Below are 21,094 nucleotides of genomic sequence, written 5' to 3'. Positions count from 1 at the left end.
GTGGCTTTCAGTTCCCTGCTGCGCCTCGCAGAGGACAGAGAAGGTGGCTGCCCACCCAGGGAAGGCGGGAGGAAGGAGGGACTGTCGTGGGCGTCCCTCCCCTGAGCCTGTAACCTGTCGTCGGAACTGGCACCGCCCCACTCCCCGCACTCCCTCCCCCACGTCCCTCCAAGGGCCAGCTTGGAAAGTTCCCGAAGACAGGCAGAGGGATGTCACTGTACACAAGAGGGTGGTTATTCCAGAACCAGAATCAAGAATAACTCGTGGATCAAGCACACTAAGCGTTGACAATCCCATGGCGCTAATCCCCACAGATGCGTCTGGTTTCCACATCCATCAAGTCCTGGTGCATGTTTGAGGCCTCCCCCCTGCACAATGCCTCTTCCTTCTTCGGCCACGTTTTCTTTTTCTTCTACTCTCCATTTAAAAGAAAAGTCCTATTATCTCCAGAACTGAACCATTTCCAGACCACAAAATTGTGTATAAAAAGAGTTGCCTGAGGGCGCCTGGGTGGCTCAGTCGGTTAAGCGACTGCCTTCGGCTCAGGTCATGATCCTGGAGTCCCGGGATCGAGTCCCACATCGGGCTCCCCGCTCAGCGGGGAGTCTGCTTCTCCCTCTGACCCTCCCCCCTGTCATGCGCTCTCTCTCTCTCATTCTCTCTCTCAAATAAATAAATAAATCTAAAAAAAAGTTTAAAAAAATAAAAAAAATAGTTGCCTGATATCTGAATATTCACATAGATACGTATCTGTTATATGCGGCCATATATGTCCACTAGCTGAAAGGAAACCCCAAAGAAGATCCTGCAGAGGGACACCTGACCCTGGTATTTTGACTCTAAGAAAGACCTTAGAATAGCGCAGTTCTGCCACGGGAAACCTAGTGTCATTTGCCCACACTCCCTGCTTCTCTGCCCTGCCGCCGAAGGAGCGTGAATGGAGGACGGAGGGGGAAGTGACATGAACTGACCTCCGCAGAGCCCCAAGGAGGGACAGCAGCATGGCCGCGGGCAGCCCTCGAAGGGCATTCGGCACCTGCTGTTCCCTGTGTAGCCCCTGGGGACACAGGCCTGTGTGCGGATCTAACTTTATGCCTCTGCTTGCAGACGATCACTCCAGGATCCTGCTGAAATCCGAGAACAGTCACAGCAACTCGGACTACATCAATGCCAGCCCCATCGTGAGTACATCCTGGCGGGGCCCCCGCCCGTCCTCGGCCGCGAGCCCGCGTGGTCTTGACCGGGCGGCTGGTCTCGACTGGGCGGCTCACCAACTAGGTAGTTTGTCTCCCCCGGGCAGCTGGTCTCGACCGGGTGGTTAACCTCAACTGGGTGACTAGCCAACTAGGTATTTTGTCTCAACCGGGTGACTAGCCAACTAGATAGTTCGTCTCAACCAGGCGACTGGTCTCCACTGGGTGACTAGCCAACTAGGTAGTTAGTTTCAACCAGGCGACTAGTCTCAACCAAATGACTAGTGAACCAGGTAATTAGTATTAGTCAGGCAACTAGTCTCAGCCAGGTCATTAGTCCTAACCAGGTGACTCATCTCAACCAGCTGGCCTGGGCTGGGTCCTCACCAGGCGGGAGCAGTCCTGGGTCCACTGGCTTGAGGGGCCCAGCAAGAGCGGCCACTGGTTTACTGACTGGAACCCATAACTTTCAGGAAAATCTGTGGTTGGTGGAGTTCCTCCTTTCTAGACCCACTTGTTCCTAATTTGTTCAGGGGAAATGGAAACAATTGGACCCCAATCCTGCCCTTGTTAAAAAGATGGAGGGCACCGAGGCAGATGTGCGTGCAGGCTGGTCCCCGGGGGTGTTTCCAGGGCAGACCTTCCCCTCAAGACAAGCAGAGAGCCATGCGCAGGGCTGTGCCTCCCGGGGCCGGGCTTCCTGAGAACAAAAGCCCTGGGGGGGACCCCCGTGACCCGCAGCCCTCCGGCTTCCAGAGAATCCCCTGCAGCCCACGGCTGGCGGTGAACCCCATGGGAGAGCGGGCAGGCGAGGGAGTCAGAACGCCGGAGGGTGACGAGTCAGAGGTCAGACTAAGCCATGCTCAGCCTGGCTTTTCCAGAATGAAGTTAGAATGATCGTTAAGTGGGAAGCAAGTAAAACGAGTGTCCGCGGAATGAGAGTTTTAAGCAGTGTGGTTGATGGCGGAGAGTTTGGGAGCCGGTGGGGATTCCTGCGGGAGGTTGGGTGTGGCCCCACCTCCCCCTCCCCCCGTGAACTGTGTGCGTCAACGTTGGTCATCAGGGAAGCGTCAGGATATCTGACTAAAATCTCAGATTTGCATGGAGCAGAGCAGGGCGTGTAGGATTCCAGCTCAGGGAGCTTGCCAGTGATCTGTGGGTGGCTGCTGAGGCCGTGGGTCGTCTCTGGATTCGGGACGCACCCCGTGGCGTCCTGACGACCCCTTGCATTCCGGCTGCAGCAGGCTCCCTTGAGAAGGTTCACTGTCGGATTTCAAGCGGCAGGAGCTGCTGCTAGAACGTTCTCGTAGCTGCTGGTTCTGTTTCCGGGGTGCCTGGCATATCAAGCTTATTCTTGGGAGTGCAGTGTGCCGTGGGCCAGAGCCTGTGTCCTGGCCCTCACGGTGCACAGCGGGAGGACAGTGTAGCCACCTCACCGCGAGAAAGCGGGTTAAGAGCTGGTCGGCTGCTCCGTCTACACCCCCTGAGCCCAGACCTTGGCTCCTGCAGTTACTGTTAAGGGGTGGCTCCATTACTGCCAGCACAGGTAGACCTCAAGGACTGGCCCCATCTGTGTTCTCCGGGTTCTCATCTGGGGCCATTCTGTCTTTCTCAGTAAGTGCCCTGCTGGGCTTAGTATTGTCTGTCAATTCTGATTTAGAATCAAGCCAAAGCCTCGTGGGTGTACAGCCTCCCCTTCTGTGGGTAGAGCATGGGTTCTGGTGAAGGGGGGGCGGTAGGGGCCTGGACGTGTCCCCCGCGGTGGGCCACGGTGCCGGCAGCTCAGATCTGCCTGGAGAGCCGTGTCCTCCTGCTGGGCTCCTTGTCCCGGGCATGAACCATGGGACAGGGCCAGGAAGAGAAGCAGAGCAGTTATTTTCAAGCCTAAAAGTGAGCGTCCACCGTTGGGGTGTGCCCAACTCCCCCTCATTTCGTGGGTTCCAACTTCCCACTGCTGGTGGTCTCTGGCTGAAGTGAAATGTCAGTGCAGAAGTCCACCCAGCGACGCTGGCGCTCCCACGGGCCCCAGAGGTGGGGCACCTGAGCTGCTCCCGCGCCTCCCACCATCCGGCCACGCCTCCACGGCGGGGAGCGCAGGCGGCACCCCCAGCCCCAACCCCGCTGGGCTGGGGCTCGGGTCAGGAGGCGATGCCAGGGGAGGGAGGGATTTAAGGCATCTTTTATGTTTCCCCTTCATTTCACGCCACAATTCTCCTCTTCTCATTTGGGTTCTAAGAATGAGCCGTGGTATCTCTTCTTTCTGAAATGACTGAAGGGACAGTGATAATGAGCTTCCTAGCAGCACTTGAATGAAAAACTAACAATTACAGCCCAAGAAGACCCTGGCTGTGCAGAATAAAACTATGATAATTACATCTGTCATATTTGTACTTAGTCCTCATTAAATCCCAGGGAAGTCATCCGGTAGTAAATAATGTGCAATCTTTGCTTTGAGAGCAGAGGTCATGAAAGTAAACGGGAATTCCGTGCTCCCGCCCAGCGTGTGTGAGGGGCAGCCTGTGGTCTCCACCCAGGAGTGCAGCCCAGCTCTTCCCAGGGATGCAGACTGAGGCGTGTCGTTAACACGCCTAACACACGGTGTGCTCGAAACAGCACACACATGTCTTTACCAGGGACGGGTCCGAAATTCCCAATGCTTGAAACTAAACTTACTCTTCATTCCACTGTTTACTGAGGGACAAGAAATTGTTTAACGTTTTAATTCAGAACGCATTTAACTAATGTGAGTGGTGCACCTGGACTCCTCAGGAAATCGGGTGACCAGTCAGATGTCCTGAATATCATAAGAAATTGGCCAAATATGGGAGCCAACTCTCGGGTTCTCAGAAAATATTTACAAGCAAGCATCTATGTGTGTATATTATATTTTATAATTTACTTAAACCTTAACTCAGAAGAAGAAAATATGAAAATAGCTTCAGCTAAGTCAGCCTCTCTCACATCAATTACGGAAGCTACCGTTTCTCAGTAAATTCCCATATGAAGACTGTCTAGAAAATTGACTTGAAAACTCTGACTTGATATTCGCTTGTTTTGAAGAAAACATTCTGTGAAATTTGCTCTAAATGTTAGGGGAAAAAATAGATGCAGGGGCAGGCAGATAGGAATAGAGAAGGAAAACGTGCATGTTTACTCTCTGAGACTTCAGAGTGAGAGGCCTGGCCCCGCACCCCTCCCCAGGTCATGGTCAAGACCAGGCAGTCGGGCCGGACCGCAGCAGGCAGCCTGCCGGCCCCACCCTCGAGCTCTTCAAGGCTTCAGGACGTGGGTCCCTGGTCTTGACACGCCAAATACTTGAGTTTAAACATCTCTTTTGCTCGTAGTACTGGGGAAATTATTGCTGAGTTTTTAATGCACGTTAGAGTTTCTGAAAACCACTCACACCCATTTAATAATTGGCATTGCCCAGCTTACAGCAGATGGCTAGGTTTGCTCTGTGGAGCCTGTGCATTTAGAAATTTGTAGGAACACACCTTTCCCGTACCCTGCCAACCACGTGCATAGTGGACTCAACACAGTTTTCGGGGGGGAAAAAATGACCTAGTGAAAGCAAAATGGTAGTGTTAGTTGTACTTGGGACCCGGCACCCCATGGCCCTCGCTTGCTAGGCAGTCACTGGGAGTAAGTCCTGTTTGATGGTTGGGGCCCTTCTGCTTTACGCAGCACACAAGGGAGAAGGCCACCTGAGGGCATGGCGTGAACCGCACGGGCTTTGACTGATAGCCTCAGGGTTATGGCCAACACACTCCCACAGGCACGCATAGAGGAGTCCGCACGTATACGCACGTGGAATCCCAGAGCTGACGGGCACGTGGAGGTCATGTGCGCAGCCCACCCCAATCTCAGACACTGACCGAGGCCCAGACCCAGGAGCTGACTTCCTCCACCGCCCCAGAGCCTGTGTTTGTGAACAAGTAAAGAGCACTCCACAAAGAACAGGAGAGTGGTGAGCGGTGGGGGAGCGGCAGCTCAGATCACAGGAGGCTGCAGACGCTGTGCTCACGCCATGCTCACGCCCTGGGCGGTAGAGGAAGACGCACACCCACGTCCACCAGGGGCCTGTGGGCCAGAGTTCCTGGTGGAAAAGTGCTGTTAGTAGAAACTTGATTGCCTCTGATTACACTTCTCCTGCACTGGAAATCTTAAATATAAAGCTTCTGTTCATTTAGTTAAATATTTGCTTTACTCTTTTTCGGTTAAAGATTGCACAAAACCGTGAGACACATACAAAGTGCTTCTGCCCAGAATTATTTTCTGTTCAACAAAATGTGCACAGAATGAAATAATTCTAATTGTCTTTGAATTATTGTTAAACGGATGACACATTTCGCCACTCTGTGGTCATTATGCTATCTACTGCCTCCCAGGTGGCCGCCACGTGGCCACCATCGAGGGGGCTGGGAGAGTAGTGGGCCTTGTCCACACCCTCTCCTGCCTGGGCTGGAGCGGGCCACAGCGGACCACCGAGACCAACCACAGTAGGTTGCCTTGTTTACCCTCCTGAAGCCCTGTTCAGGTTTTTACTTTTAATCACAGATTTCTCAGTTTGAAAGCCACTAAGTGTGCTAGTTTGAACACACTAACGGTTTTTAAATTTGGTGCTCTCTAAATTGCTTTGGTCAAAAAACCACATTTGAAAAGGAGGTAGGGTTTTACTTTTTATTCAGAATTGTTTGCTAGAAAGGGATGGCGTTTTTGTAAATAGCAGTCACCTCCAACAAATGCATATTTTGAAAAATCAAAACTCCTTATTTCTGCTAAGCTTTTCCACCGAAACATCTTAATTGGGGCTTTCAGCAAGAGTAACGTAATTTTACCTATATTGTGTGTGCTGTGGTGAATTTGACAACGAGGTCCGGTTTTAATTGGGAATCACTAAATTGGAGGCAGAAAAAGCATCCTCCTCCTGCCCCCCACCCCAGCCGGCATTCCACTGTTGTTCTGTGGGAATGATTTACATCTGCTCTTCTGCGGTGCACGTAATTATAAGTGCGTCACGCACCCTTTTATGCTGACAACCATCATCTCTGCAAGGATCACTAAATCCGTGCTCCGGAGACCGTGCCTCACGTGGGCTGTCCTTCAAACCCAGCGCGGGGCTGCGTATTAGGGTGGCTCTGGGGTGGACAGCCGACATCTTCATGTGCTGCCATAGAACCATGTGTGGTTGAAACCTCCTTTCTCACTGCATTGGGAAATGTATTCTGAACAACTGTCTTTAAACACAGAACATTTTAAATCTTTTGTCAAACCCTGGTATCAAAAGAGTAATAGATTCTAGCGCCAGATGGGAGAGATTCAGGGACTGAGTACGTGTGACAGGCGAGCGCCAAGGTGAGGCTCTAGCACGAGGCCCTGCCCGTCCCCCTGGGGTGGTCTCGGCAGTCCAGTCCAGGGTGCACAGCACGCAGGGAAGTCCCGTGAGGGGAAGGGGCTGTCCACGGCATTTCCACCCAATTTCCTTCTCTAGGCTTTGTTGCCTGGGTCCCTTTCTCCCTTCTTTTTCCTGCTTAGACGTCTTTGAATTAAATGTCATAATGAAGGTATTTTAAGCCAGACCCCTCTGTTGAGGCCAGCAGGCTTGGACAAACCAACCAGCCAGAAAACCCATAACTGAATTCTACTGTTTGTCCGTCTTCAGCCCCTTGCCTGGCGCCATAGGACTAGAATTGGAAACGAGCTGCTGGAAGCCTGGGCCTGTCTCCTGGGGAGGGCCTGCACATCATGCTCGCAGACCCCTGGCATGACCCGGGGTGCCAGCGCCCCTTCCCGGGTAACAGGAACAAGCCCCCACGTGAGAGGAGCTAACTCTTAGGGGAGGCAGGATGCACTTGTTCATTCATTCTTCCAGGATCCTGAAGGGTGGCTCATGGGCCTGGCCCCCTGGTTTCACCTCTCCCAGGCCCACATCTGCAGTTCTCACAAAGCGCTTGTTGATTGGAACCCTGCACGTGGCCTATGGTGGGTGTGCAGGCAGCTCACCCTGGCAGGTGGCCAGGGTCGAGGCTTATGGCTGGGGTGGAGGCCATGCATGCTGGCTGGTGGCCTGGGGGAGGCCCGTGGCCTGGGATGGAGGCCACGCATGCTGGCAGGTGGCCTGGGGGGAGGCCTGTGGCTGGGGTGGAGGCCACGCATGCTGGCAGATGCCCTGGGGGGAGGCCCGTGGCCTCGGGGAAGTCCCGTGTCTGGGGTGGAGGCCATGCATGCTGGCAGGTGACGTGGGGGGAGGCGCGTGGCCTCGGGGGAGTCCCGTGGCTGGGGTGGAGGCCACGCATGCTGGCAGATGGCCTGGGGGGAGTCCTTTGGCCTCGGGGGAGTCCCGTGGCTGGGGTGGAGGCCATGCATGCTGGCAGGTGGCCTGGGGGAGGCCCGTGGCCTCGGGGGAGACCTGTGGCCTGGGGTGGAGGCCACGCACGCTGGCAGGTGGCCTGGGGGGTGGCCTGTGGCCTCGGGGGAGTCCCGTGGGTGGGGTGGAGGCCATGCATGCTGGCAGGTGGCCTGGGGGGAGTCCCGTAGCCGGGGTGGAGGCCACGCATGCTGGCACGTGGCCTGCGGGGAGTCCCGTGGCCGGGGTGGAGGCCACGCATGCTGGCCCGTGGCACAACTGCTGGCATCCGTGGAGACACCGCCATGTTGGCACCCCACCTTGTGCCCCCACCACCCTGTCTTTGCCCAGCCTGTTTATTTCTTGGCATCTGGTCTCTGGGGTACGGGTCTCCACTGTGGCTCGTGCTGTCCCTGTTACTGTGATATCAGGCGTGAAGCATTCCAGCATCAGCCAGGCTCCAGGCACAGGGCCACAGGGGCTCTGCTGAAAGCCAAGCACTGTTGGAATCAGGAGGGACAGCAAGGAAGACCAGCCTGCTTCTCCCACTTGTACGACCCCGTGTGTCCCTGTGGCTGGCATTCAGCGCGGGATATGCCGCCTTCACCTCCTCTTTGGCCAGGGTTCTCTTTCCTGGTTATTTCCTTGCTCTTAGCTAATAATCTTTGTTACTATAATCTTGTCTCTGCAGATGGATCACGACCCTAGGAATCCCGCCTACATCGCCACCCAGGGACCGCTGCCTGCCACCGTGGCCGACTTCTGGCAGGTGAGTCTGCTTGAGTTAAAATTTTTTCTGAAAATAAGATCTTGATAAATTAATAGTGGGTGATGCCTTGGATTCGATTCAGTAAATTTGAACTTGTTTATAGGTGTTGCTCGTCAAATGTTACTTGATTTCAGAATTTATATGGGTCCTTTGATGTTTTTTATTATCTTTTGTTTTTCAAAACTTGAGTATGAAAATTCCCTTCGAGAGATTGAATGCTTTAAAGACCCTTACTTTTTTAACCACTTTACAATTTTATTTCATGAAGTACAAAGAAATGAAATTAATAAGTGTTTATTACATTCTGTTCAAATCCTTATCTATTATTCTCTCCCTATGAAAGTAAAAAATGGTGCTCAAATTATAGTTTCTCCTCCTTGTAGATCCTCTGTAATGCATTTTAAGGGCCAGGCTAGTCTGCTTTGTCCAGCATAGCCCCAGGCGCCCAGACCGAGGCTCAGCCGCTGAGCGCCAGTGTGAGCACAAGCCACAAGGGGCAGAACAGGAGAGCGAGGGGCCTCCCCTTCTTCCCCTGCATCCTCCTTAGGCCTCAGCCATGCCACAGAGCTAAGTGGGAAGGGGCTTCGGAAGGTGGCACAGTCACATGAACTCCCCCCTGCATCAGGCACACCACTGTCCCCAAGCCCTGGCAGGGGGACTTTGACAGGCAGAGCCCGTGGAGGACAGAGGTTAGAGAGCAACCAGCGCGGGGGCTCGCGGGTGGACGGAGCGCCTGTTAGGACGGCAAGCCACCCACCCCCAGCAACGTGGCCATGCGTACAGACGGGGCCACGCGGGTTCCCTAGGTTGCTCTCCAGAGTGTCTGGAGGTCTGACGTTCATGGAATGGAAGAAGCCATCTTTAAATGAAGCAATGTGAGAAAAATGACCAAGTGCAAGATCACAGCCTTGGTCACACTTCTCAGGACCCACTAGTGTCCCTCCAAATGGTGGCAGGTGTCCCGGGACAGGAAGGCTTTGTAGGCAATGGGCTAGCGCTCCTGTGATTAACGTACCTGAAAACACGTCGAAGCCGCTGAGAAGTCTGTCGTAAAGAAACTGCTTCAACTCTGTATCCTCCAAATGCACTTGAGCAAGACGCCGTGGTCTCGAGGAAGGCTGGGGGCACAACTTTTCCGTGGCTGCCATAACATTACAAAGCAGCACAGAAATGCTGGAGGCTGGCGGCCTGAGACCCAGGCGTGGGCAAGACTGGTTCTACGTGGGGGCTCCGCAGGAGAACCTGCTCGTGCCGCTGTCTCCGGCTTCTGGTCATGGCCAACACTGCTGGGGGTCCCCTGGCTCATGGACGCAACACTTCTGCTTCTGCTCCATCCTCGTAGTGACCCTTCCATAGGGTTCAAATTTCGCTCCTCTTAGAAAGCCACTGGTCATTAGACTTGGGGTCCATTCTGGCCAGTGCAGCCTCCTCTTGAGCGCACCTGCAGAGGCCCTATTTCCAAAGAAGGTCACGTCCACAGGTTCCAGGTGTGCGTGACCCTTGGGAGACACTATTCCACCCATTGGAGTGGCTAAGAAATGAGCATTGACTGAGACCGAATACTTTGCTGCTGAGACACACATGGCCACTGCGGGAATCCAGAGAGAGGCCGCTGGGTGGTGGGGGCAGGGGGGGTGGGGGGGGGCGGGAGGGGCCGTGAAGGTCAGGGCAGGTCAGCGAGGGGGGACACAAGCCGGGCCTAGCATGTCCAGAATGCAGAGGTCCCCAGTACTTCTAAATTACCTTGCAGGAAGGAGCTAACGCCTGGTCCCCCAGCCTGTGACAGCCCACAGGCACCAAAAAGCTCTGGTCGTCGATGAGCCGCGTGGGGAGGGGAACGCTGGGGCTGGGGGTGGAGGAAAAGGAGAAGGCGATGAAGGTCAGCTGTCCGCTGGTTTGACCCCGAGCCTGGAATACATATTCTAATCTGGGAGGACGTCCGCATCTGTGTAACGGGGCCTGCGTGGCTACTTTGAGAGAAAGAGGCACATGCACATGTGCAAAGGGGGGCATTGAAGTCCAAGTGAACACAAGGAAAGGAGCGGGAGGGGAGGGAAATCCCGTTGAGCACTTACTGTATGCCAGACCCTGGGCAGGCGCTTCAGGTGGCAACTTCAGTCAATGCCCCTAATGACCAAGGACAAGACTGAGCCCCTGGGGTCCCCTCATACATGGCCTGTGGGGAGTCAGATCCAGGGAGACAGTAAGTAGAGGGTAGGCGCCTGGGGAGCAGACTTGGTATTTAATGGGGACAGTTTCAGTTTGGGAAGATGGAACGTTCTGGAGATGGATGGTGGCGATGGTTACGCAGGAACGTGAGTCTACTTAATGCTACTTAACTCTGCACTTAAAAATGGCCAAGAAGGTACATCTTATGTATATTTTACTACAATGAGAGAATATCATGATCCCCGTTCTACCAGAAGGCTGATGCCTGGGGTACCCTAAATGACTTCCTGAATCCACACAGCCAGCTGGAGGCAGGGCATGTTTTAAACCCAGATCTCTAGAACTCAGATGATTTACTACCCCCGCTCCCCGAGAAGGAAGAAGGCACCGTGTTGGGGAGGCCCCTGGGCGCATCCGTTCGCAGAAACGCAAGGCAAGCAGTCTTCTGCGGGGACTGTGGACATTCCCAGGGTAAACCCGTTGTTCCTGACGACGTAACCGTGTTGCGCCAGCCGTTTCGAAGGAGCGTCAGGACAGCTTTCGCGGAGAAGAAACTTCTCTGTGAGATGGGAGGGCGGGCGGCCTGGGGCAGCAGGAGGAAGGGGCCGTCCTGGGGACGTGGCCAGTCATTGCCATTCTTGCCACGGGTCCCTGCTCTTCGCACAGCGGTGGTGGAGCTCCTCCTGCTGACCCACCCCTCACCTGGTCCCAAGGGTCCCAAGGGGTCCCTCCTCTTGTATTTTTAGGGGAAGCTGGCAGAACCGTGTGCTTTCCACAGTGGCCGCTTTGATGTGTCACCACCAGAAATTCAGGCGACCCAGTTGACCGAGCTCGGGTGCATGAGAACTATTTACAGACATGAGCTGCAGAGCCAGGCACATGAAGCCCCTAGAAGCGGGTCACAGCAGCCCCTCCACCCCAGGAACTGGGACGTTCTCCATGGGACGCAGACTGGTCACCGTCCCCTTTCACCACAGGGTGGCTCAGCCAAGAGCACACTGGCCCGTCCTGCTTGACAGATGAGCTCTTTCAGACAGAACCAGAGGCCAGCGAGCAGGGACGGGGCGCGGAGTCCACAGTCCAGGGCAGAGGGCCCGCTCCAGGCAGCGGGGGTCCCGCCGGTGCCCAGGCAGTGCTAACACAGATGCCGTTATCAACGTTTGACCAAGAGAAAGCCCTCCGGTCGAGTTCCGTCTTCCACTTCCGGAAGGTATTCTGTTATGAAGGCTTCACCGGCGAAGCACTCTCTTCTCCAAAAGTGCTGGGCTGGGTTTAAGTTGTGTGTTTTTATCGATCCCAGTCCTTACTGTGGTCAAGAAAAAACTCAGAGCCAGCTTCTGTGGGAGAGCCAAAGAAGGCAAACGTTCTCCTTCCCCGGCACTTTCCGCCTGGGGGTCGGGGTGAGGGGGCAAGACGGGGACCCTGGAGGAAGAGTCCGACAAAGCCTGAGTGAGCAGTGCACACACAGCAGGTCCCCGAGGCCCGGACGCGGCCAAGGACCGAGTCTGCTGCACATCTGCCCTGCTCTCACGGCCCAAGCCCACATCTGGCGGAGAGGAGAGGGAAGCGGGCGGCCCCCACCTCCACAGTCTGCTCCACCCACAGATGGACACCTTAGAGCCATCGCCATCCAATCCCACAGGAGCCCAGCCAGCATCCAGAGAGGCCCCGGCCTGGCCTGGTCATGTGCAGGCACCCTAGGGCCAGCCTGAGCCTCCCCGAGCTTCAGGGCCCTCCAGGGCCACATCGTCCCCCTTCCTCGGGAGACCACATCACACCAGGGCTCGGGTCAGAAATCTGACTTCTGGCCGTCCTGAGACACCTGACTCCAAGAGCCTGAGCCCGTCCCCGAAGCCCTGTTACCCTGTGAGGCTGGTGACGAATTGTGCTTGGTCTTCACCCCAGGACACCCTCTGGTTCGTGCATGAAGGGGTCTTCTGTTTCTGGAGCATCAAGGAATTGTGGAAGGGGGACATTTACTCCAGAGCCCTGTTAGCTTACGGATTGTTGGTTTTAAAGCACGTTGTTGGGTCAAATACAAGAATTAAGGAGAGTTAATTTCTTAAGAAAAACTTCATTTGTTATTTCTGTTCATAAATACTTCAGCCACTTGCCCTGGGTTTTCCAGGACATTTTACTTCAGATATTTAGTCTCACTGGACTCCCTATACACGAGCTCATAAACCTTTAAAGAGAGAAGAAAACCTATCATGCCACCTCCCCTAAAGGTGGGCTTGAAAGCCCTGATCTGCAGGGGTGTCCGTGATTCTGCTCGGGGAGCGCGCAGCGGAGAGCACACGTGCCCTCTTGGCAACCTTCAGACTCGGGCCTGGCTGAGAGACGTATATCCCGAGGGTCTTGTTCTCTTCTTTTTTTTTGAAGATTATTTATTTGAGAGAGAGAGAGCACTCAAGAGAGAGCATGAGCAGGGGCAGGGGCAGAGGGAGAAGCAGGCTCCCCGCGGAGCAGGGAGCCCGAGGCGGGGCTCCATCCCAGGACCCTGGGACCATGACCTGAGCCTAAGGCAGTCGCTCAACGACTGAGCCCCCCAGGTGCCCCCTGAGTTCCTTTTCAACTGACATTCTGGATCGCAGCCAGAAACGTCCTGGCTATTCTGCTTTTAAGTTACTGGTCCCTTGTCCCCTCCTCCCTCCTCCCTCCCTCCTTCCCTCCTCCCTCCTCCCTCCTCCCCTCCTCCCTCCCTCCTCCCTCCTCCCTCCCTCCTCCCTCCTCCCCTCCTCCCTCCCTCCTCCTCTCCTCCCTCCCTCCTCCCTCCCTCCCTCCTCCCCTCTCCTCCCTCCTCCCTCCCTCCTCGCCTCCTCCCTCCTCCCTCCCTTCTCGCCTCCTCCCTCCCTCCTCCCTCCCTCCTCCCCTCTCCTCCCTCCTCCCTCCCTCCTCGCCTCCTCCCTCCTCCCTCCCTTCTCGCCTCCTCCCTCCCTCCTCCCTCCCTCCTCCCCTCTCCTCCCTCCTCCCTCCCTCTTCCCTCCCCCCTCCTCCCCTCCTCCCCTCCCCCCTCCTCCCCTCCTCCTTCCTCCCCTCCTTCCTGTCCACCTTCTCCTCCTCATCCACCCTCAACCCCCCTCCTCATTCTCTGGGACCCACAGCTGGACTCATGCGTTGATACCAGGTTCTCATCTCGAAAAGAAAGCGGCAGCCTGAGCGTGGCACTTTCATCTAAGCAGACGACACACATATTTAACCTGAAAGGTGAGCAAGGCTGAGGGACTGCCAACGGCTCTAAGTGGCGACACTCCCTCGGTCCAGGTACCTTCCCAGACGTCCAAGCACCTGTGATGAATAGCCTGGAGCAACTGCACAGGGGCTGGATGAAGAAGTCGGGTCTGGAAGCCGGTGGCCTGGCTCTGGAAACCCTGAGGGCCCAGTGTTTGCACCCAGCCAGTCGGCTGGACAGTCGGCTGGGCAGCTAGGCCAGCTGCGCCATCTTTCCAATAAAACTCAAACCCGGTTCCAGGGACACGGAAAGGACTTCTTATTTAGATGCCTTCTCCTTTACTCCCAGTGGGAAGGGATTTCAGAGGTCGAGGCTGCCGTTTACGGGCTGTGGGGTGGCGGCTGTGGGACTGGTTTGGGCGCAGGGTGTCCGGCACCCAGCATCACACGGCTAGCGAGGAGGATGACTTCGTGGCCCAGGGAGGCCCGCGCCGACACATTTGTGTGCTAAGCGGCAGGTCAGGTGGGCGCGTTATGAGTCGTGCACGGAAGACAGAGCAGAAGTTTCCTCACCTGTGCCCCGTGGCTTGACGCAGAGCCCGTGACCACAGGAGGCTTGCTGCAGCGCGCGGACACGGTGTTCGGGGAGGCCTAGGGTGGGGTCTCGGCTGCAGAAGGTGTTGCAGACACCTGTTTTCCCCTTTCGGATCTATGTCAGACCGCATTAGAGCTGACTGACGTCAGTGAGCTTGTAAGGAGAAAAACGCAAGTGTTACTAAACCTCATTAATTGACTCCTTATTATTTTAAAATGTGAGTCAGCCCCTTCATGGCCGGACTTCGGATTATCTCTGTTCAACCTGTAAAAATAAGTCCACCACAGAAACGCATGTATGGTCAGGATCGCGGGGGGATGTGGCGCCCACAGAGAAGAGCTGTCTGCCTCACGCACCCGCAGCTCCATCACCCAGGCAAACAGTTCATGTGCTAAAAGAATGAAAAATTAAAAAGCTTTTCTGGACGTTAAGCAGGTCCTGGGAGAACTTCTTCCAGGCATGCCTTTGACAGCATTTTATCTCTTTTTACAGAAATAGTCAAAGGGTCTCTTTTAAACATGTGTGTTGTTTTCAGCCGAGCAACCACTCTAGTAAGTCACGGTCCTGGCTGCCGTGGAGGGTAGAAATGGTGTCCAGACCAGCATCCGGTCTTCTCGGAGATGCCAGTCTAGTGGGAGAAAGATGTGAGCACATGATAAGGATGATGCAAGGTAGAAAGGGACACATCACAAGAGATCTAAGTACAGGAAGATGTTTTATGCCTGGAGGAACCGGGTGCCTGGCGGAGAATATGACCTGGGCCTTTGCGATTTTGGATGGGTCAGCTTTCCTTTGATCAGGTCTTAGCGGGACTTTGAAAGAGCTTGGCTTGCTGAAGAGCTAGTTTTCGAAAAAGACTTTGGATGAGAAGACGACTGTGGTTTCCTTCCATCTGCTTTAATTGGGTTTGTATAGGCCCGTTGGAGGGGCACGCTCAGCCCCGAGGAGGCCACTGGCAGCAAGCACACCGCTAAGCCTCGAATGCGGGTCTGAGCTGCCCGGGGCCTCCGGACGCAGATGTTTTCCAGGACAGTGCTGTAAACATAGTTTCTCTTCCTTATGATCTTATTGATAACGTTTTCTTTCCTCCAGCTTACCTTATTATAAGAATATAGCAAATAATGTACATATAACATATAAACCATGTGTTAATCGGCTGCCTGCGTTACTGGTAAGGCTTCTAGTCGACTATGGGCTCGTAGTCAAGCTTTTGGGGAGTCACAGGTTAAGTGTGGATTTTCGACTGCTGGGGGGCTTCTCTGAGAGTTCTGGAGGCCGGACGTCTGGAATCAAGGGGCCCGAGGGGCTTCCTCCTTTCAGCATCTGGGGACCCCACACAGTCCTGAGGCTTCCTGCCAGGGCCTGTCTTCGCCCGGGGTTTTCCCTCTTCTTATGAGGCCCGCTCTAATTCAGTATGACCCCCCTCTGTAACTCAATGACATCAGCAGAGACCCTATTTCCAAATAAGGTCACATTTGCGGGTCTCAGCAGTTGGGACTTCAGCATATCTTCTTGGGGGGACAAAACTCAACATGTAACAAAGAGCAATCTGGCTTTTCTTATCAACCGTCAGTAAACTGCCTCAGTTGGATCACACAGCAGCCCAAGTGTGTGCTTCCTGTCGCCAGAGCGACCTTCTGAGCCACGGGATGTCCCGTTACCTGCCTGCTTGCTGCCCAAGGCCACGCACGGGTCCCCATTGGCAGTGACAGCATCGTGAGCGTCTCCACCGCGTCCCCGGGAGATGCAGCCTGGGGCGGGCTCCCAGGGATTGGTGGCAGGTGGTGACATGGGACACCGAGCAGACCCCTCTCACTCCCGCAGCACGCGGTCGCCCAAGAAGAGGTTGGCGGGGACCATAAACGCCAGAGGCCGCCATCGCTCCCATCCCTGGCCGTGAAGCCATACTGTTGAGGTGTCCTGGGCCTTCAGGGGGGACTTCTGAGGGGTGGTGCTGGAGCATCTGAGAAGCTCCCCAGAAAGCTCCTCCGAGCGCAGCCCTGGTTTATACTCAGGATCCGACCCTGAAGGCTCATGTTTCATCCATGTTGGTGGCCTCGTCTGGATCCAGGGGTGGAAGCAGCTGCTTCCTGTTTGGGAAAAGTCATCCATTGGGCACGAGAGGAGTTGTGGGCGGGACTGCAGACCCCCGTGGCGCTCTGTGGTGCGCGGTCCCCACCCCACTTTCAGCGGGCACTTCTAGTTACCTCTGACTCTCCTGACGTGCTGGGTGCTCGGTAAAGGTGCCCGGTAAACCAGGAGGTGACCAGGCGTGTCGTGGTCTCTGACACTGAAAAGAAAAGTGCTAGAAATCACCATTTCTGGCATTCACACATTTAGCTCACTCATCCAGCAGACTGCCTCGCTTCTGAGATTCAGTGGGGCCCCTGGGTGGATATAGCTGCTTCCCAGAAGAGAAGGATTAGGGTTTCCCGAAGACCAACCGCACAAGCAGCCCCTCCTGCAGCTGGGTACTGCCCGAGGGCTGGGGGAGCCACGGAAGGGGAAACAGAGAAACTTGTCCCTGTTTCTAACCTGAACTTTGGCTGGCGTCCTGGATCCCACCAGAACCCGCATTAACTCTTCTCGGCGTGTCATGAAGGCCAGTGGGTGACGCAGCGGCTGCAGGTGGGAAGCGATGCAGGAGCAGCTCCGTCGCCCAGCAAGCGGACACACAGGCCCCAAGGGGGCCGCCTGTTTGTGTGATTTACTAAATTCCCCTCTCTGCTCTTAGACACGGTGACCTAAAAAGAAATATGATCCCCAAGAGTGCCTTTGGGATTGTTTGTTTAAATTAAGTTTCATTTGGATTTAATCTTAACCAAGTCTTCAGAGAGCCGGGTGGGCTCCTGAATGGAAGCGCGGCGTGCACAGACCAATGAACGGGGCTACCCGGCCGGGCAGACTCCTCTTTAAATGAGGAGCTTCCTAATGTCACATTTGGGTGGCACAAGCAGAGTGTGAGATGATTAGTTTATGGTCTAGATCATTGTATTTTTATTACACTCATAAAATCTCTGTTTCTCCTCATTTTCGTAATGGCTTCAATGAGCTTCTCCACCTTCTAAAGACACATTAAATTGTTATGTGCTGGAAGGACCAATTTAGTGGGGCAGGCTGCAAAGCCTGAAAGCTGCACGTGAGACACATGCTTTGAATTCTCATCTTGTGGTTGGCTTTGCGCTAAGGAAAATGAAGGCACATAGGTTCGGGCATAATTCATATTTATTTGTGGGCTTTTTCATAAACACCAGCAGTTTCCATGAAATTCCAGTATTAATGAGACACAGCACAGTGCCATAAAAGCATCGACTATTCCCATCACGCAGGAATATAAATCATTATTCAAAGAGGAAAATACCGTGGACATGTCTTTTTTTAAAATATCACTTAAAGGGGGTTATTTAATAACATGAACTTTGAAGGAAACGCATTTTATATTTGAGCTATGTGGATTTTTTTTTAAATGACAAGATTCTAATTGGATTGTTATATCTGTATTTAAAAGAAATACAAGGTCTCTTAGATATGAAATTTACATCTAAATGCAGTTGCTTATAAATATTTCTGTCAGGTCACCGTAACCCACTGCGGGGAAAGTAGGCTCCTCTTCACTCTATAATTTAATATGCTAATACACGTCTGCAGTGCCGCCTGAGCATGCCCCATAGAATTCATGGTTTTCGTGATTATGCTCCAGTGTTAATACACAGGTCCACAGCCACGAAGTTGGAGTTGTGTTTGAGAGGAAATCCCGTGGAGGGCCTTGGTGTCTGCCCCCTCTCCGCATTTGGATGTGCGGCCATCGGTTCGCTGTGTCTCGGAGACGCTTCGTAATGTGGCTGCTATGAATTATTAACTCAGTTCTGTTTTCATTGAGTAGCATGGCCATATTCCGTGTAGGTACATGAAACCCCAGCCATTGCTCTCCGTAAGAGCCCATGTTGTGGGTTTGTGCAGCATGGTAGAAAGCTCCCTTCACAGATCCAAAGTTGGGAAGCCAGACCGCTGAATATGGGTCTTAAGAGGTTCTCAGAGGTGTGGAATGAATCACTGGTGGTTGTTTTTAGTATTGCATGGACCATGGAGACTACGGGGCATATTCAGAGATGGGAAGCCAGCTATGGAGGAAGAGGGTCTGATGAAGGAGATGTTGGTCTGGGCGGGAGCACCTTGGGCCCGCGTCACTGAGCGTGGCCATTGCACGTGTCGCACGGATCTGCCAGTCACACTGTGGCCGCTGGCCTTCCTCTGTCTGCAGATGGTGTGGGAGAGTGGCTGCGTGGTCATTGTCATGCTGACACCCCTCTCGGAGAACGGCGTCCGGCAGTGTTACCACTACTGGCCCGACGAAGGCTCCAACCTCTACCACGTCTACGAGGTACTCCCCAGGCGCCCGCCCGCCGGGCCCCGGAGAACAGCAGTGCCCCCACCTCCCCAGGTGGCCCCTTCCCCAGGGCCCCACAGTCTGTAGGCACCCACACCCTCCAAAAAGCCATGCTGTGGCACCTCGGGCTCTGGCATAAAGAGTGCGGTCTTCATTTTTAAAGTTTTAGGATTCCAAAATCAGACAGAAGGAACCAAAACACATTTACCTCGCAGGGAGGCCCATTGAGCCAGGCTCCGAGTGATAGACCCTTCCTGGGTCTGTTGTCAGAAGATCCCTGCCTGCACCGTGGCCTCCCGCGGCGTTCAGGGCTGTGGGTCTGTAGATTCGACCTTCCTTGAGGGGCGCCTGCTGGCAAGCTTCTTTCTCTAGCTGGGCTCTCTACCCACGTTAACAATGAACTGCGCCAACTTGGGCAGTTCAACACGTACCAGCATGCATCTGTTGTTTTGCGTTAAAAATTAGTCAGAAGGCCAAAGTCCCATGGTGGAAGCGTGAAGATGAATCCTAGATCACAAAGTCGTGGATTTTGAGCTGCTGAGAAGGGGCTTGGCCCCGAGAAGCACCGAGTCACGCTATTTGCGTGACTCCTTTGGTCTCCTCTCCACCTCTAGTTGATAACCACCTGCAGTGAAACCTAAGTTACAGGGGAACCCACAGGTGTTCTTGTTCCAAACTATAGTTTTTCTTGAAGGTTTAGATAGCTTAGAAATATAAAAGATGAAAGCTGGAATCATTTTGGGTTGTAACACAATTTTCTAATAATCTGACTAATGCACCTAGGTGACATTAAAAACCCACAGTTATCTTTTGCATAAACCCCATTAAAACTGAGAAGGTGGGAGGAGCCATTAATCCCGCTGTTGACCCGCACGGGGTCCTCGTAGTATCCGCCCTTCGCTGCTCAGAGTGGCTCCCTGCTCAGACAATGCTTTACGTCCCAATGCGCCCTGTCCTCCTGTCCAGGTAAACCTAGTCTCCGAGCACATCTGGTGTGAGGATTTCCTCGTGAGGAGCTTCTATCTGAAGAACCTGCAAACCAACGAGACGCGCACGGTGACCCAGTTCCATTTCCTGAGCTGGTATGACCAGGGAGTGCCTTCTTCCGCGAGGTCCCTCCTGGATTTCCGCAGGTATGACAAACAGCGCTCTAAGCAGGGTAACGTGTTAGAGTGTGGGCATAAGAGAGGAGGGAACGCTGTCTGATACCAGATTTCCTGTGTCTAAGAAGCCATTTGCTGTGAGACACGCCATCTGTTTTATATTTATGGATTATAAATATACAGTTGATCCTTGAACAACATGGGGTTGGGGCACCAACCCCCCACACAGTTGAAAATACACGTTTAACTTTTGACTCCCCCGAAACGTAACTTCTAATAATCTGTTGACTGGAAGACTTACCGGTAACATAAGAAGTCAATTAACACATAGCTTGTACGGTATGTGTATTATACGCTGTAGTCTTACAATAACAGTACGCTGGAGAAAAGAAAACGTTATGAAGAAAATCACAAGGAAGAGAAAATACATTTTCAGTGCCATCCTGTATTTATCGAAAAAAACACTCAGGTGTAAGTGGACCAGCGCAGCTCAGAGCCATGTTGTTCCAGGGTCAACTGTATTTATGATTATATATAGGAGAGGCGAGGGGAAGGAGATTATGTTAAAGGTACATATTAACTGCAAGATGTTTTCTGGTTTTAGAGGAGTTAAAAAGGGTGGGGGGGAACATAGATGCCTTAGAATCGTGGAAATGCGGTCATTATTTCTGATAAGATTCTCCAAGTGGTAGAGTCCTGAAGCTCATGCTTCACCGGATATCGATAAGGAAAAGGCAGATTTTTAGTTTGGATACTATCTGGTTGGACAGGATAATGAGATGTAACAGGTGTGGGGCCAGATTCCAGCCCGGGTGACCTTAGACCTTGGGGGAGAGCCTGCATGGAAGTAGCACATGACTGTGTAGTCTAGTGCAGTTTTGAAACTGACAGTCTGGAAACATCCAGTCTTTGTTCACGCTCCGGTCAGCCAGTTGCCCAGGGGGCTGTCTTGTTTTAAAGTGTGTTTATTGAACTGTTGAGATGAATGCTGGACTCCATCTTTCAGGAAGATATTGACAAGGCAAAAAAGGGGGAAATTTAAGATGGAAGCTTGGATTGTCCATTGGATTTGGTGATAACGGTGGTCAGCACTGGCTGTTGCATGGTGGTGAAGAATGAGCGGCCACCAAGCGAGGCAGGCGTTGAGCAGCATGATAACTGAGCTCTCCGTTCCGTAGAGCCCCTCTTAACGTTTAATGGATTGGAAACCTGCCTAATCACAAAAGCAGACAGAGATCCAAAACAACGAACTAAGAAATAAAATGCACCTTAATCCAGCATTGTACCCAATCACAGAGTGATTTGTGTCCGAACAGTTACCATCCTTGAGTCTATGGCTATGTAACTCGAGACAGTGGGGT

General features: G+C 53.6%; 1 protein-coding gene across 4 annotated transcripts in view; it reads left to right on the top strand.

Moving 5' to 3' along the window:
• Positions 1 to 21,094, top strand: part of PTPRN2 (protein tyrosine phosphatase receptor type N2) — an 809,200-nt gene that overhangs the window by 758,609 nt on the left and 29,497 nt on the right. For all 4 annotated transcript variants that reach the window (XM_035723337.1, XM_027574319.2, XM_035723336.1 and 1 more), the window contains 4 exons: positions 1,108 to 1,181; positions 8,231 to 8,308; positions 18,505 to 18,624; positions 19,597 to 19,763. In XM_035723337.1, coding sequence (XP_035579230.1) covers positions 1,108 to 1,181; positions 8,231 to 8,308; positions 18,505 to 18,624; positions 19,597 to 19,763 — 439 coding nt within the window. The remainder of the gene's footprint in view (positions 1 to 1,107; positions 1,182 to 8,230; positions 8,309 to 18,504; positions 18,625 to 19,596; positions 19,764 to 21,094) is intronic.

This window comes from Zalophus californianus, chromosome 12 (assembly GCF_009762305.2).
Source record: "Zalophus californianus isolate mZalCal1 chromosome 12, mZalCal1.pri.v2, whole genome shotgun sequence".
Classification (NCBI taxonomy): domain Eukaryota; kingdom Metazoa; phylum Chordata; class Mammalia; order Carnivora; family Otariidae; genus Zalophus; species Zalophus californianus.
This window is presented reverse-complemented; position numbering and strand designations above follow the sequence as displayed.